This window comes from Toxorhynchites rutilus, chromosome 3 (genome assembly GCF_029784135.1).
Source record: "Toxorhynchites rutilus septentrionalis strain SRP chromosome 3, ASM2978413v1, whole genome shotgun sequence".
Taxonomy (NCBI): Eukaryota; Metazoa; Arthropoda; class Insecta; order Diptera; family Culicidae; genus Toxorhynchites; species Toxorhynchites rutilus.
This window is the reverse complement of record NC_073746.1, coordinates 59,006,876-59,023,252: the sequence shown is the minus strand read 5'-3', so window position 1 is coordinate 59,023,252 and position 16,377 is coordinate 59,006,876. Positions and strand designations below refer to the sequence as shown.

Genomic DNA, 16,377 nt, shown 5'->3' with positions numbered 1-16,377 from the left:
TTATTCTTGTTAAGGTCAGTTTATGAACTGTATATGTCCAGCCGAAGCTGGAGTTTGTTATTGTTTACTACACCCACGTTTTCCATCTTGCACACTGGTATTGGTTTGGCATTCGATTGAATTTTTGTGGAACGTGTAACCGAGGGGTACTCGAATTTGAAAATTACACGTTTTACTAATGAGGAGCAGCAGATGTGATTCCGATGATCAGCCGGCACACTGCTTTTGGATACTAGAACCAACAATTATTCCGTAGGTCAGTTCACAGTATATGCCCAGCCGTGGCTGGTGTTTTTGAGTACTACATAATTTGTATTTCCTATCCTACGAAACAACTTTGGGAATTATGGCACCAATCACGCGGAATACTTCACTCAAGGCGCTTCAAACGAGGTTGAAGGCTCTATTGGGAATGTTCGACGATATTTGCCGTTTTGTCGACTCGATGGATGATGACACTCCAGCGACTGCAGCGACAGTTCGTATAGAGAAATTGGACGAATTATGGGATCAGATCAACGACACAACAATGGAGATCGAGATGCACGAAGATTTCAATGACGATGACGAAACCTACTCCAGGAAACGATCGGAATTTGGCGATCGTTATTACAGGGCGAAATCTTTGCTACTTGAGAAGGTCAAGGAGCCAGAGAAGAAGTTGAACCTTTCAATTACCAACCAACATTCAATCCATGAGCACGTTAGACTCCCACAAATCAAGTTGCAGACCTTCGATGGCAACATTGATGAGTGGTTGAGCTTTAGGGATCTGTATTTGTCATTGATTCATTGCAAAACAGACTTACCAGATGTAGAAAAACTCCACTATTTAAAGGGGTGCTTAGTAGGAGAAGCTAGGTCTTTGATAGACTCGCTCGCAATCACCAAAGCGAATTACCAGATAGCGTGGGATGCGTTAATGAAACGCTATAATGATAGCAAGATGCTCAAGCGTAGGCAGGTGCAGGCACTTTTTAATTTACCAAGCGTTACAAGAGAGTCGGTAGCCGAACTGCAGTCACTTTTAGAAGCTTTTGAGAGTATCGTTAAAACTTTGGATCAACTAGTACAACCAGCCGATTACAAGGATTTATTGCTACTGGATGTGTTGTGTTCGAGAATGGATCCAACTACACGCAGAAGCTGGGAGGAGCATTCTACTCCAAAGGAGCATAATACGATCGAAGATTTAACGGAATTCCTACAGAGGAGAATAAGGGTGCTTAGTTCACTTCCCGAAGAATCCGTCGAGGCGAATCAGGATTATTCACAACAATTCAAGGGGAAAATACCTTTAGCCAAAACTAGCCATAACGCATTGATATCGTCCAGGGAACAATGTGTAGTTTGTCCAGGTTTCCATCTCCTTTACCAATGTCCGAAGTTCCAACAGATGACAATATCCGCTCGTGATAATTTGATCCGTACCCTTTCGCTATGTCGGAATTGCTTCCGGAGGGGACACCAAGCAACCGACTGTAACTCGCGATATGCATGCCGGAATTGCATGGAGAAACACCATACATTGATATGCTTCAAACCTCAATATTGTGCAGTGAAGAGGTCATCAAACCAAGGGAATATTTCACCAGAAATTAGGGGAGCTGGAATGGAATCAACCAAGGAATCATCGGTTATACTAGCAACGGCTGTCATTCTTGTGGAAGATGATAAAGGGATCACTTATCCAGCAAGAGCATTGCTAGATTCGGGATCTGAGGACAACTTCATGTCAGAACAGTTTTGTCACCTCATGAGACTCCAAAGGGTTCCAGCAGAAGCATCGGTTATCGGCGTTGATAAAACAAATAAAAGGGTAAAACAAAAGGTTAAGGCAAATATTAGATCGAGAGTAGAAGGATTTTCGTGTGAGATGGAATTCCGATTGCTTGATAAGGTGACAGGCAATCTACCAACTTCAAACATATTTGTAAGAAATTGGAAAATACCAAGGGGCTTGAAATTGGCAGATCCAGCATTTTCGAGATCAAAACCGATAGACCTGATTCTCGGAATACAACATTTCAACAAATTTTTCAAATCGGGAAGTCAATTTTATATCGGGAACGGATTACCAGAGCTGACAGACTCGGTATTCGGATGGGTGATTGCAGGGACTTTTAGTATACCAAGCACTACTCGCGTAGAATGTTGTAATATTTCCACAACATCCAAAGGATTAAACTTTGATAAAAGATTTATCAAGGATGGGTCAAACAAACGACGCAATATCCGCACATCAATATTTAACTATACCAATGGGAGAGAATTATTTAACCTAAAATCAACAGATAAGCCTTCATGGAGAAGATTCACCACGATGAATTTGAGAAATTTTGAAGAATCCTGTGCTGCCAAGAGAGCAAGATTTTAGAAGGAACTTGGGATGAAATCAGAATGGTAAAAAGGAATTACCAGGATTGGGCAATTTGAAGATTTGATAAATGCAATAATCGGGAAATTAGGAAGGAAATGCGATAATTGAGAAATGGAATACAAAAGGGATAAAAGGTTTAGAAATATCATCAAGGAAAATTTAGGAGAGCTGCCAATCCAGTATGCGAGAGGTTTATTTATCATTTCAGAAATTAAGTAATTTCAGCGCGGGCGAGAATGTTGGTTACTGAACAATCCGAGAATATTTTACATTCGGTAAACCCCCACTTTTATGATTTGCTGCATGGGTGACCTTCGTTGGCTTTGGAAACCTGAAATTTACCAACACAAAAAAACCATGATACAAAACAAAGAGAGAAAGAGATAGGAGAAAGGAAGACAAACAAGAAATCATAAGAAACAAAAAAGAAGATGAAAAATAGAAGGTTTATAAAAAAGAGAGTTGGAAGAAACGGCCATTGGAACGGTCAAATTATTTATGTCATATTAAAATTACCTGTAAATAATATAAATGTGAATGAATTGTAAATATATGAGTTGTGAATTATAAATAAACAGACTGTAGTGCATATTCAAGTTGGTGCTGTGTTTATTTGGTGGTTACTTACCCCCCAAATTATAAACCCAGGAAGGAAAACCGCGACAGTCCCAGGTCGACGAAACGCAGGATAGGGTCCTGCGTATTGGCATCGAACCAGCTACCCAACAACATCTCTCACCGGCACATTGGGCTGCCTTCCTCTAGCCCGAAGGGAGTTCTCTAAATTCGATCTGGCAACAAGATACACCTCACACGACCAAACAACGTGTTCGATGTCGTGGTAACCTCGGCCACAAACGCAGATATTGCTGCCGGCCAGACTGAAACGAAAGAGTAGCGCGTCTAACGAACAGTGATTGGACATGAGTCGGGAGAAGGTGCGAATAAAGTCCCGACTCAAGTCCAGACTTTTGAACCATGGTTTGAGGCTAACCTTAGGGATAATCGAGTGAAGCCACCGGCCCAATTCATCTTCGTTCCATTTGCGTTGCCAGTTAGCGATGGTATTTTTACGGACTAAAGAGTAAAATTCATTGAAGGCGATTTGACGCTGATAAATATCGCCTTCAATCGCACCTACCTTTGCTAATGAGTCAGCCCTCTCATTACCCGGAATTGAGCAATGAGAAGGGACCCACACAAAGGTAATGACATAACAGCGTCTGGATAAAGCACTCAAAATTTTTCGTATTCTCTCAAGGAAGTACGGCGAGTGCTTTTCCGGCCTCACTGAACGGATAGCTTCGACAGAGCTAAGACTATCCGTTACAATGTAATAGTGTTCAACAGGTCGTGAGGCGACGCTGTCCAGCGCCCAATGAATTGCTGCCAATTCAGCAATATACACTGAGCAAAGATTCTGAAGACTGTGTGAGGTGCTAAAAAATTCGTTGAACACTCCAAATCCTGTGGACTCATTTATAGTGGACCCATCAGTAAAGTACATATTATCACAATTGATACCCCTATATTTTTCATCGAAGATCGTTGGAGCGATCCTCGATCGTTGGTAATCTGAATATCCATGGATATCTTGCTTCATGGACAGATCAAAATGCACAGAGGAATTGATGTAGTCAGGGAAACAAACACGGTTGGGAATATACGAAGAAGAATCAACCTGCATGGAGATGAATTCATGATATGAACTCATGAATCCGGAGTGAAAATTTAGCTCGATTAGCCGCTCAAAATTTCCGATCACCAATAGGTTCATGACCTTACACCGGATGAAGAACCGAAGAGATAATAAATTGAAGCGATCTTTTAGTGGGAGTACGCCTGCCAAAACCTCGAGACTCATGTTATGCGTTGAGGGCATACATCCCAACGCGATACGGAGACAAAGATACTGAATTCGCTCGAGTTTAATGAGGTGTGTTTTGGCAGCTGATTGAAAACAGAAACTGCCATACTCCATCACTGAGAGAATAGTTGTTCGATACAACATTATAAGATCTTCTGGGTGGGCTCCCCACCAGGTGCCGGTAATTGTACGGAGAAAGTTTATTCTTTGTTGGCATTTTTTACTCAGATACCTAATATGGGCCCCCCAAGTACATTTGGAGTCGAACCAGACCCCAAGATACTTGAATGACATAGCATGAGTGATCGGTTTACCCAAAAGTTGAAGCTTTGGTTTTGCTGGTCTATGCTTCCTAGAAAAAACCACCATCTCTGTTTTCTCCGTGGAGAATTCGATCCCTAGCCCAATGGCCCAGGTTGAAAAATTGTTCAAAGTATCTTGTAAGGGTTCTTGTAGGTCGGATTCTGTTGATCCTACGACAGAGACAACTCCATCATCTGCAAGTTGTCTTAGGCTGCAATTTTGTGTAAGGCAATTGTCGATGTCGCTTACATAGAAGTTGTACAAAAGGGGGCTTAAACATGAGCCCTGGGGGAGGCCCATGTAGGAGACCCGATTTACTGTCGAATCCCCGTGAGAAAAATTCAACTGTTTCTCACAAAGCAAGTTATATAACATATTATTCAATAGAGGCGGCAGACCCCGAGAGTGTAATTTGTCTGTCAAAACCTCTATTGAAACAGAATCAAAGGCCCCCTTTATGTCCAAGAATACTGAAGCCATTTGTTTTTTTCCGGCGTAAGCCATTTGAATTTCTGAAGAAAGCAACGCAAGACAATCATTCGTCCCCTTGCCCCTGCGGAACCCATATTGTGTATCTGAGAGTAGGCCATTCGTTTCAACCCATCGATCAAGGCGAAACAAAGAGTGAAATGTTGATCAGCAACAATCTCGTTTGCGTGTTTCCGTTCATTCACGACAACTCGCAATTTGTTCGGTCTAACCCTGCGAATTTCAGATACAGAAGTGTATCTGGCCAGATCTTTCATGATCTGAATCACGTTAAGGTTTTTTCCTTTCGGTTTTGGCCGGAGGAAAGCAACCCAAGGGCCAGTTCCAGGTGCATCTTCTGGATAAACTCTGACACGTGGAGCGCGACAACAGAGGGGGAAGACGAGGACGAGGACGAGGACGAGGATGAGGATGAGGATGAGGACAAGGACGAGGATTGGGTTGGATCGGAAGCATCAGAAGGGGGAAGCGAAATCTATGATGGGAGAGGGGGAGTGGAAGTAACAGTGGGTTGAGAAGGGAGGCTTGCAATTTTCTTAGAGGGGGGCTTGGTAGGATGAGCGGATTCGTCCCCAGAAGAATTATCTTCCTTATGAGGGACTCGTTTATGTTTTTTCCCAGATCTTGTTTGAGATTCATTATCGGAGATCTCCATTTCTGGAGATCCTCCACTATTCTCTATTTTACAAAAATTTCTGTCTTATTTCTAAATTATTATTGATTTTAACAATAATCTTAAAAAAAATAGCAAAAAAAAAAAATTATGATAATAATATCAAACAATGAACAAATGAATTGAATAATAATATTAATAATAAATATGTGTACCTTAATATATAAGTTGTTCCAATAATGCGCTCTACTGCCCTAATCAGGGAGAGACAGAGGCTACGCGCTACGGAGACAACACAATAGCTTACGCAGCCACGTGATGATGAATCCCGTTTGCGACAGTCACGCGATGGCGATCCCGTTATGCCGAATCAGTTCAACAGCCGCAATCCGGCTCGCTGCAAGAGCGCTGCTTCCTTTGTTCCTTCGTTCCACTTCACAAAAGGTCAGGTCGAAAGCGGACAGCAATGACCTTCACTCGTACACGATTCACTCGTACCAATAGCACAATAGCAAAAGTGGCAACGCACAATACCGACGCTGAACTTTACTCGTCAAGAGTTGGATAGCGAATGCCCAAACTCGTCCACTTGGATCATTGTAATTCATTAAAACGTTTATTCCATTACTACACCCAAACTAGCGTTGGCAGAAAACATGTCATCTTTAGCAGAAATGATGCCATTTAGTGTGCTGGAGATTCAAATGCGCAAATAATGAGTTGTTTTAAAAGCTTAAAAATGGTTTGCATGTATGCGTGCAGACAACTCTGTCTGTTTTCTTTTCTCATTTCATTTGGGATTGTGCCAAAAAAAAAGTCCATGCGACGTCAATGGGGATCGAACCAAGGTTGGCTGGAATGCAAAGCAATTTTACGCGACCACGCTATCCACATGACTAATGATGCTTCAGCAGTTGTTCAGTAAATACGTGATACTATTGCACCTGATTACAAAATGAAGTTGGGAAGTGTTTTCTATGAGTAAAAAAAGGGAGCACATGAAGGAGACCAATATCTATCTCGGTCTGGGCCGTGTATGTGGCAAAATATGCGGAAAGCTTATTTGTCTTTGGTTTCGCTCGCTCGTATTAATCTTATATTGCTGTACCATGTATATTATACAAATGCTTACCAGTATTTGTGAGTCATGACATTTTCTGTTATGTTATGTGTCATTTAATGTCATAAATCGGGATGACGAAATTTGGGTGTGTTAAGGGTGTAAGGATGGAAGTACACTGTTAAATTAACACTTTTTGACAGATAAAATATGGTTGAAATTTGGTGTAAATACCAAACCCGAACTAGCATCGGCAGAAAACATATCGGCCTTGGCAGGAAAGATGCTTTTTATTGTGTTACAGCATCAAATTTCCAAATAAAAGCACCAGTTTTTAAGAGTGTTCAAATGTTTATATGTATGAAGTAGACTATGCAATCCACAAAATCAACGGTGCTGTTATACTATTGCACGAGAATATTACACCACATTAGAAAATTCAGTTGGATTTGAGAGAGTTGTGAGTAAAACGTAGAGCGAGAGTTGGAATTTAATATGAAGCCTCTGATACGTGCTTATTTGTAAAGTGCCTCTTATTTTGCTCTCTTATATTGCTATGGCATACGTAGGGTGCCAATGAAAATGGTCATCTCTAATTTCAAAAAGTTACCTCATAAAAAATGTGTACCTCTCGAAAAAACACCCGTAAGGGAGAGTGGCGCAAAGCGGTCAATGTTTGAGTTTTTTGAAAATCGAAAAATCACCCAAGGGGGGAGTAAAGGAAATCGGGGATTTCGATTTTTTTTATCCCAAATGTCTTAAAATCGCTTGAAACGTCGAGGTCTAGTGTCATATCGAAATTTTATTTTTATCAAAAATCGACTCTGGGACTAAGTTCTTTTTCGGAATACGAGACGAAACGTATGTTTATATGAGCCAATAAAAACAATTATCTCGATTTTTTATTCGGAACTTGTTGCGAAATTGATTTGCACCATAATATACCCTTTTGCAAAATATTAGCTCATTCGAACTTTATTTATTAGTGTCACATACTTATAAATTTGAGTTTTTTTTTTTCAAAAACCAAATGTTTTGCCAAATGTATTAAAATTGCATTACTCGTCGAGATTTACTGTTATTTGTTAATTTTGTTATTACTGTTGGTAAAAAAAATTTTTTTTTGCGCTTGGTCGTTTTCCGTCTGAAAAGTCGATTTTGAATAATTTTTTTTTTGAGATAACTGTAAATCTTGATGTGTCATGCAATTTTAAGATATTTGGCATAAAAAAATGTTGTCCCCGATTTCCGGTGATTTTTCGATTTTCAAAGAACTCAAATTTTAACGTCTGTGGCACTAATAAATGAAATTCGAATGAGCTAATATTTTGCATAGAGTATAATATCGTGCAAATCAACATTTCGCAACAAGTTCCGAATGAAAAATCGGGATAATTATTTTTATTGGCACTTAAAACCATATGTTTCGTCTCGTACTCCGAAAAAAAATTTTTTTTTTTGACAAAAAAAAATTCGAGATGACACTAGATCTCGACGTTTCATGCAACTTTAAGACATTTGCCATGAACAAAAAATTGGAAAACCCCGATTTCATTTACTCCCCCTTTGGGTGATTTTTCGATTTTCAAAAAACTCAAACTTTGACCGCTTTGCGCCACTCTCCCTTTAGTCCGATTGAGCTAATATTTTGCATAGGGTGTTATTTCGAGGTGGTGAACATTTTTTATGAAGTAACTTTTTGAAATATTAGGGTCGATTTTTTCCCACACATTCATTGGCACTCTAATGTAGAGTAACTCTATGCCAAATCACTCGGCCGCTGACTGGACCCTCTCCAATTTTTTGAAACTTGGTACATATGATGAAAGCCAGAATCACAACTTGAATTATCATATGTTCAATTCAATTCAAAATCATTGATCTTTCTTTCGAAAAACCCTAACTCAAAATCCAGATGTCTGATTGAAATTTAATGTTTCTAAATATTTCATTGATTTTACAACAATTTTGTCAAACATTAACATAGCATGCACTGTCAAAAAATCTTACTAAAAATTAATTTAATAAAAACTGTTAAATCTCAATACACCCTCTCCCTCCGATATTTTTTTTGTTTATTCTTATAGGAAAACCCTTTCAATTTACCAAAGTTTTACGTGCAGTGGTGTCGTGGTAAACTCTCCAAAATAGAGGTATAAATTTATGAAAATTTATGAAATTTAAATACTTTGTAAAATCATAACCATATTAAAAAGTAACATAAAAAAATGGAATCTAGATGCGATTCTACATGAATAACTAAAGACAACGTTTTGTCCTAGGATTACTGTTCTCGAGATAAAACCAATTCAATATTAGGTTGTTTACTTGTTTTTTGTTTGTTCCATTCAGTTATGAGTTACTGGGTGTTAACAATGGAGGTCAACAAAGAGAAAATTCAATACATTTGACACTTTTTTATTTTATAAATGCGAAAATGCAAGTCAGGCCGCTGAAATTGTGATTGATGTTTATTATGCTGATACTGCAACAGTAAAATACGTGCAATTTAATTCATTTTCAGGATGTTTTTTATCTAAAAAAACATGTTAATCTTTTTTAATTTTTTTTTCCAGTGTAATACACACTCTACTGCTAACAAATGAACCGTGTCAAGCTAGCAATTGACAAAAAAGGTGTTGTATTCCATCAGGACAACGCATGGCCACACAATTCCAAGAACTTGATTGGGATGTTAAATGCATCCACCATATAGTTCGGACCTGGCACCAAAGATCATCACCTTTTTCTCGCATTGAAAAATTGCCAGAGTGATAAGAAATTGGGATCAAAAGAAGATTATAAAATCTCCAGTCGACAATATGATCATGGGTTGCCCACTTTTTTGAATGCTCTAATTCAGCGCTCCTGTGTCAAATGAGGCATTCGAATGTTTCAAAACATATAAATAAAATTGTCTTTTTCATGATTTACAGTAGTTTTGTATGATATTTTTACGGAATCACACGTTTTATAGGATTATAAAATACACCTTCTATTTGTGCCATTGCGACCCTCATTCGAGCTAACTTTTAATCGATCACCAGATGATTATTTGACACGTATTCAGATGAATTATAACACTTACAAATATTGTAAACATCATGTTTGCACACCATTTGTATCAGATTTACATAGCTAAACCATTAAATAAACGCATTCAGATGAACTCAATTCTGATAATTAGCTGTCCAATTCAATAATGTTATTTTGTCCATATGATTTCTATGGCAACCGCTCGGCGCGCTGCAGTTTGTTTATTGTGTCTTTCGCGCATAGCAGAAATAAAGTTCCTCTGTGTTGAGGGTAACACTTTTAAAATGCCCAAAAAAGGCAATATTCTGAAGAAAGCCTAAATTTTGAATGGATCAATATGATGACAGTAAACTCAATGACAATAGATCTCGAAGTTTCATGTTTCATTTTCCGTTTTAATAAACATTAAACATACGTTTCATCGTCAATAAGAATGCGCCCGTTGAATTTGGTCAGCACCTGGTCATATAGCTTTCAAACTAGCGTTTTTGTCTCAGTGTTGCGGGTTTCATAACTTTTGTGTTTAATCAACTCGCTTCTGTTTTCTTCCAACAAGGGGCAATTGAGGCTTTCAAGAGTAATAACTTGTAAATAAATTGCTGTCAAAGATTCCCGAACCGATACTGGGAGCACTGTGCTAGTTCAAAAACAGCGTAACGATTTTTGATTGACATAGCTCTAGTAGACGGTTTCCGGATAAGCGCTGGATCAGCCGTCGATTCACTTTCCTCTACATGACCTTGGAGGCGCAGCAGGTCAGTGATGTGGGACCGTAGTTTTTCGATGGGCGTTTTTACCTGATTTCTTATTCGAACGACTAGACTGTGAGACCACTTTCGAGGGGAAGAACGTTCAGTCCAGATCCGGTTGTACATCTCAAGCAGTTTCGCCTAGCCTAGCCAAGGCGCAGGTTAGCTATCTCATCCGGTCACGCTGATTTGCGATGACCAGGTTGAGTTTGCGGATTCGGAATGTTTGTTTGAGGTTTACATCCCGTAGATTGCGCGTTCCTTCTGATGGAATCATTTTCATCAAATGTCTTGATAATTTCTAATTCGTGTAATTTTTTTTATGTATCGTCTGTTTTGTTAAGGTATTTTTGATATTGAACATGCCTCTTACTTACATGTGAACCGTTTTGTGTGCAAATAAAGATGTACCTGTCTGATAGATGAGGTACCGATGCTCCATTACCAGACGATTCCATACAGCAAGTAACATTTGCCATATCATAATAATAATGAATTAATAATTTTATTAATTGTAATAATTGTAAATAATTTACAATTTTTTCATTCAATTCATCTTTTTGTGTAGGGGAGAGGGAGGCAAGTTGGCGACGTTAAGCTTTGGTGAGCCCTAGATCTTGGAATTATTTTTTATTAATGTTGATGCTGATTCATATAGCCTGAAGTGTTTTCTATCATATTATCTATCATATTATCATATATGGATGGGCAAAAAAACTAAAAAAAATTGTCCACCCAAAAGCTTTGCGCAAAAAGCGTCGAATTCGCCATTATGCCTCCACGTGGAGGCAAGATGGCGAATGCCTGGAGGCAAGTTGGCGAATATGGTTTGGTCACCTGAAAATCAACAAAATGTAATAACAATAATTCATTTATTCTTGGCTGGAACAGTGGAAATGCCATTTTCATCAATACGGTAAATGTCACACGCAGGAAAATGATACTGAGCTCGTATATCTCCCAAAGTTCGAAAAAAATAGTCACAATTTTCTTTATTGAACGCCATTAATCGAGCCGCTGAGGTATTTTCTGGCTTTTTCAAAGATAGCTTATGAGCCTTCATAAACATTTCAACCCATGTCCGTCCAGCGCATGTTCCTTTGAAAGGGTGCTCTGTGCCATTTTTAACCGCAAACGAATAGGCAATTCTTCGAAGCTGGACCTGAATGTGGCTTTAAAGCGGCCTTTATTGTACTACGTATCCTGAAATTGATACAGATATAATATTTCTTGCATAAAGAACATGGAAACGCAAATTCTGAATTGAAGATCTAACCTCCATGTCTGGATATTTTCGTTGATAGCGTCTCAAAGTTGGTTCTGGCACACCGAACTGTTTTGAAGCACCCGGAACAGACAAACCTTCTTCTATAGCTTTCATAACATTCTCCAAACTGGTGTCCGACCAATATTGGTCTCGTTTTCGCTTATAAGTTCTAACCATCTGCAATAAAAAACCAAAAATTAACATAATGTTGCAGTTCGCCAACTTGTCCCCAAGCGACATTTTCAATAAAAAAAATTTAGCTGAAAAAAAATCATTATTGAAACTCGCCGGAAACAAACAGATTATGTACAATAGAGTCTTTATCATGTATAAAATTATTTTGAGATTTTAACTTTTCTCATAAAGTGGATAATGAAATGTGAAAAAACGGAAAGAAAATAACAAAATCACGATTTTTCTCATTTATATTTTTCACTTTTTTTGTGATAACGCAGAGTTACCGAGTACAAAGTTTGGCTTTGTTATGATGCATCTTCAGTAAAAAGTAGGTGGTGCTACCTTCATTACAACGGGTTAAATTACCGATTCGTCATCTTGCCTCCCTCGCCAACTTGCCTCCCTCTCCCCTATCGCATAGTATTATTTAGGTGGTCTAAAATATCATTTTTTTTCACTTTTGTCTAAAAATGACTTTCTTCAAAACTTCATAACTTTTGAACTACTAGACCGATTCAGATCATCGACATATCAAATTAACGCCAAAATCTTTTTTCAAAAAATATTATACTTCTATAAAGTTCGGATCTTGTAATTATTGGTTGTATTTGTTTTTACTTTTTACGTAGCTTTGGAATAAAGATTGGACTCGTAAAAAATGCGACACTTTGTTTTGGGTGTAACTTTTTATCGCGTGGGTAAAAATTAATTAATTTTTGGGTAATACTAGTTTAGAGTGTTATGTTCTTGTGTGCAAAATTTTATCGCGATCTGTCAAGTAGTTTCCAAGATGCATTCGAAACAAGAAGAGCTACACCAGCAAATCTTGGACGCGGTGATCGATAATGCTAATCAGTCGCACAGATGGATCAGCAAAAGGCTTGGAATCAACCATGCCACCGTGTCCTGCGTTGTGAAGACCTTCCGTGAGACGAAGACCATCGAGCGGCGCGCTGGAAGTGGCCGAAAACCTAAATCGGAATACCCAGAGAACGCGCGGAAGATAAGGCAGTACTTTAAGAAGAACCCGTATATTTCCACCCGAGACGTGGACGAGAAGCTCAATTCGTCGAATCGAATCTTTAGAGGGCGCTATATTTGTTTATATTTTTCCTTGAAAGCTGAGGTTTTTTTACATAACCAATTTTTCCGCAAACGTAATAAAGAAGACTGGCTCATCGGCTTCAAATCAATATGTCGATCATCTGAATCGGTTCAGTAGTTCAAAAGCTATGAATTGACCCAATATTTTCGTATATAAAGAAATAAAATGTTATTAATATATTTTCTCTTGCGAATTTTGGAATACTTCAGGAGACGGGCAGAATTCGTATGGAATAATATTGAATGGTGGCTGTAAGTGAAGGAAGCAAATTTGTATATTTTTTTTCATTTGCTCGTATCTGTAAGTCTGAATAGTTGAGAACGATTATATTAGGCTGTCAAAAAAGTCCTGCGGTATTTCCGCGAGGCGTCGTTGTAAGCGTGTAGTTCTAGTTGTATTCATTGTATCGAGTCATACTATAGCTTGTTGGAAAGGTATAATATTGTCCTTGACAGTGTTTTGTTTGGTTAAGTCGTTCGTGAGTTATAGTGTCGCAAATATGGTGCAAAATAAAGAGAAAATCCGACATATTTTACAGTACTACTATGACAAAGGCAAAACTGCATCTCAAGCTGCCAATAAAATTTGTGCAGGACCCGAAGTAGTAACAATAAAAAAAAACTAAAAAGTTATTTCAAAAATTTCGATGCATTCTAAAATAATATTCGAAGTGGTGAACAAGTGGATTGATTAATATAATTGCGTAGTTCTACGTCGAAAATGCAGTCGTGTCCTAGATACAATTCCTTACATTTTTTTTTTGTTTTGATGTTTTTCAAATAAATATCAGAGGCGCTAGCGTGTTTAGAATTAAAAACATATAAACTGAATGTGATTAAGTTCATTGAGATTCGCTCGAAATCAAACAGATTGGATGTCAAATGAACTGACGACGAGGGACTTAAAAATACATTTCATAAATGTTGCTTGAGTATTATTAAAAGAAGAAGCCTTTTTCGCATCGAAATATCATTGGTGGCAAAAAAGCTTGCCACAAATCGTAACCTCTTCAATATTAACGCCAAAGCTACCAAAGCTATATTCGGTGAGCTGCTGTAGCTATTACAACTGTGCAACTTGCATAATAAGATACTGGACTGCCGATAAGTTCGGCATTTATACTCTTGTTGATTTCAACGGATTCACACATTTCTTTGTGCTCGGCAGTCGCAAATTATACCTACCCATTTCGGTATAGATTTCATTTTAATTCAGAAGTTTGTGCCCCTTTTGTACTTCTATAAATGCATGTTTTATATGTTCATATTTTTTTTATTATTTTTATTCATTTTATTCACATTCTAATACAATCGTTTTAATCTAGACTTTGTTTTGTTATTCTATTTGCTTCCCAGCTGTTTGCTTGCTTCATTTCTGTATGCCTCCAACTCGGCATCCAGTTCTTCTGCTGTTTTCGTGCCAGGTTTCGTCGTTTTTGTTCCAGTCTTTCTTCCGTTGGTAACTTTGTATGCCTCCAATTCCGCGTCCAATTCTTCGGCAGTCTTGGCTGTGCGTTTATGCGGACCTGGTTTGCTTCCTCTATTGCCGTTATATCGATTGGTCTGACCCCTTCGTGACCCATAGTCATTACGATAGTTCGATTTGCTACCCCGAGTGAATCCTCCATCTCCGCGGCGTTTCGGTGGAATGCTTCGTCGCTTATCGTGGTATGGTCGTGTCTGAGTAGCACTACTATGGAACAGGAATGCCGATGTGTCCGAAATTGCTAGCTCTACGCTCATTGGTCGTCCATCCAAGGGCACTCCGTTGTACTGTTTCATTGCTCGGATAGCGTCATCACGTCGTTCGTACTCCACGTCGGCCGTCCCACGGGACACTCCCGACCGGTCGTAATGTATCACAGCGCTCTTGATTGGTCCAAACTCTAGGAAAAGTTCCTTAATATCCCACTCCGACACGCTGGACTCTAGGTTGGCTATCCTCAGTTTAGTGCTTTCGAATGCACGCATTTCGGCGGCAATAAATCTGGTGTTCTGGGACTGATATCTTGGGCGTTGAATTCCTCCACGTATTCCCCCCTTGAGGACACCGCTCCTGTCAATATTCCTGCGGGGATGTGGTAGTCTGCTGTCGGCACTATGGTGGCGTCCCCTCCCTGTTCTACCATTTGTACGATTGTTTCCAAATCCACTATTGCTATGTTGTGAATTGATGATATCATCTAAACTCATCTCGATTTTGTCTGCCATCTGAACTATTTATGTTGACCTGGACTGCTCGTTGTGGAGTACAATTATTGTTTGATTTAAATGGCTGAACCATCATTGATTTTATATGTGTTAATGATATAGGCAGACTGTGGGTAGTAATTTATTTAACCTTCTCCCCTGCCTAGGTATGAATTTTACCTGTTTGCCTTTTTACCTGTAAATTATACCGAATGATTGTAGAAAAGCGAGCTCGGGTCAATTTTTCGGAAAATGTTTCAGTTTATTATAGCTATGGAATTTAATTTCCGTGTGCGGTTGAATGCACAATGTCACAAATTATATCTGATTATTCATTTAGTTGATTTGCTCGCATATACAGGGTTTTCCAACGTTAAATTCCGAAAGTAAATTGAAATAAAACACACTTAGAATTCGAATTTCGATGAAACTTTTATTTCAAATTAAAGTTTGGTTTATGCCATTATGTGTGAAATACAACATCATTCAAATGTCCACCTAGGGCTTCCTCGCACACCTTGATCCGGAACAGGTAATTTTCGATGACTTTTCGGCACATATGGGGCGGTATCTCGGTCATAACTTCACGAATGTTGTCTTTCAAATGTTCAAGAGTTTGCGGAGAGTTGGCATAGACACGGTCTTTTGCATAACTCCACAAAAAAAAAGTCTAGCGGGTTCAAATCGCATGATCTGGACGGCCAATTGGCATCACCAAAACGCGAAATTATGCGTTCCATAAATTTCGTTCGCAATATGGCCATGTTCGGTCGTGTTGTGTAGCACGTGGCGCCGTCCTGCTGAATCCACATGTCATCCGTATCCATATCTTCAATTTGTGGCAAAAAAATCGGTTAACATGCGGTCATAGCGCTCACCATTCACAGTTACCGTCTCGCCGTCCTCATTTTCAAATAAATACGGCCAGATGACTCCACCAGACCATAATGCGCACCAAACAGTGACTTTTGGCGGATGCAACAATCACGTGTGGATTTTCTGAGCCCCATATACGGAAATTTCGGGTGTTCACATAGCCACCGAGCTCGAAGTGTGCCTCATCGCTGAAGAAAATTTGATGCGAAAATTCAGCATTTTGCTGCTGTTGTTCGTTCACCCAATCGACGTATGCCCGACGCATT

The 16,377-nt window shown here is 39.0% G+C and overlaps 2 protein-coding genes across 2 annotated transcripts; one reads left to right on the top strand and one right to left on the bottom strand.

Annotated features, from left to right (window-relative positions):
- The first annotated feature begins 346 nt into the window (after positions 1-346).
- LOC129773168 (uncharacterized) lies at positions 347-14,244 on the top strand. Its single transcript, XM_055776742.1, has 3 exons — positions 347-1,481; positions 12,724-12,970; positions 14,214-14,244. The coding sequence occupies exons 1-3, from the start codon at positions 347-349 to the stop codon at positions 14,242-14,244; spliced, it is 1,413 nt and encodes a 470-aa protein (XP_055632717.1).
- Positions 14,245-14,386: 142 nt separating this feature from the next.
- LOC129773167 (THO complex subunit 4-like) lies at positions 14,387-15,256 on the bottom strand. Its single transcript, XM_055776741.1, has one exon. It carries the CDS (start codon positions 15,254-15,256, stop codon positions 14,387-14,389), a length of 870 nt encoding a protein of 289 aa, XP_055632716.1.
- Between the last annotated feature and the right edge of the window lie 1,121 nt (positions 15,257-16,377).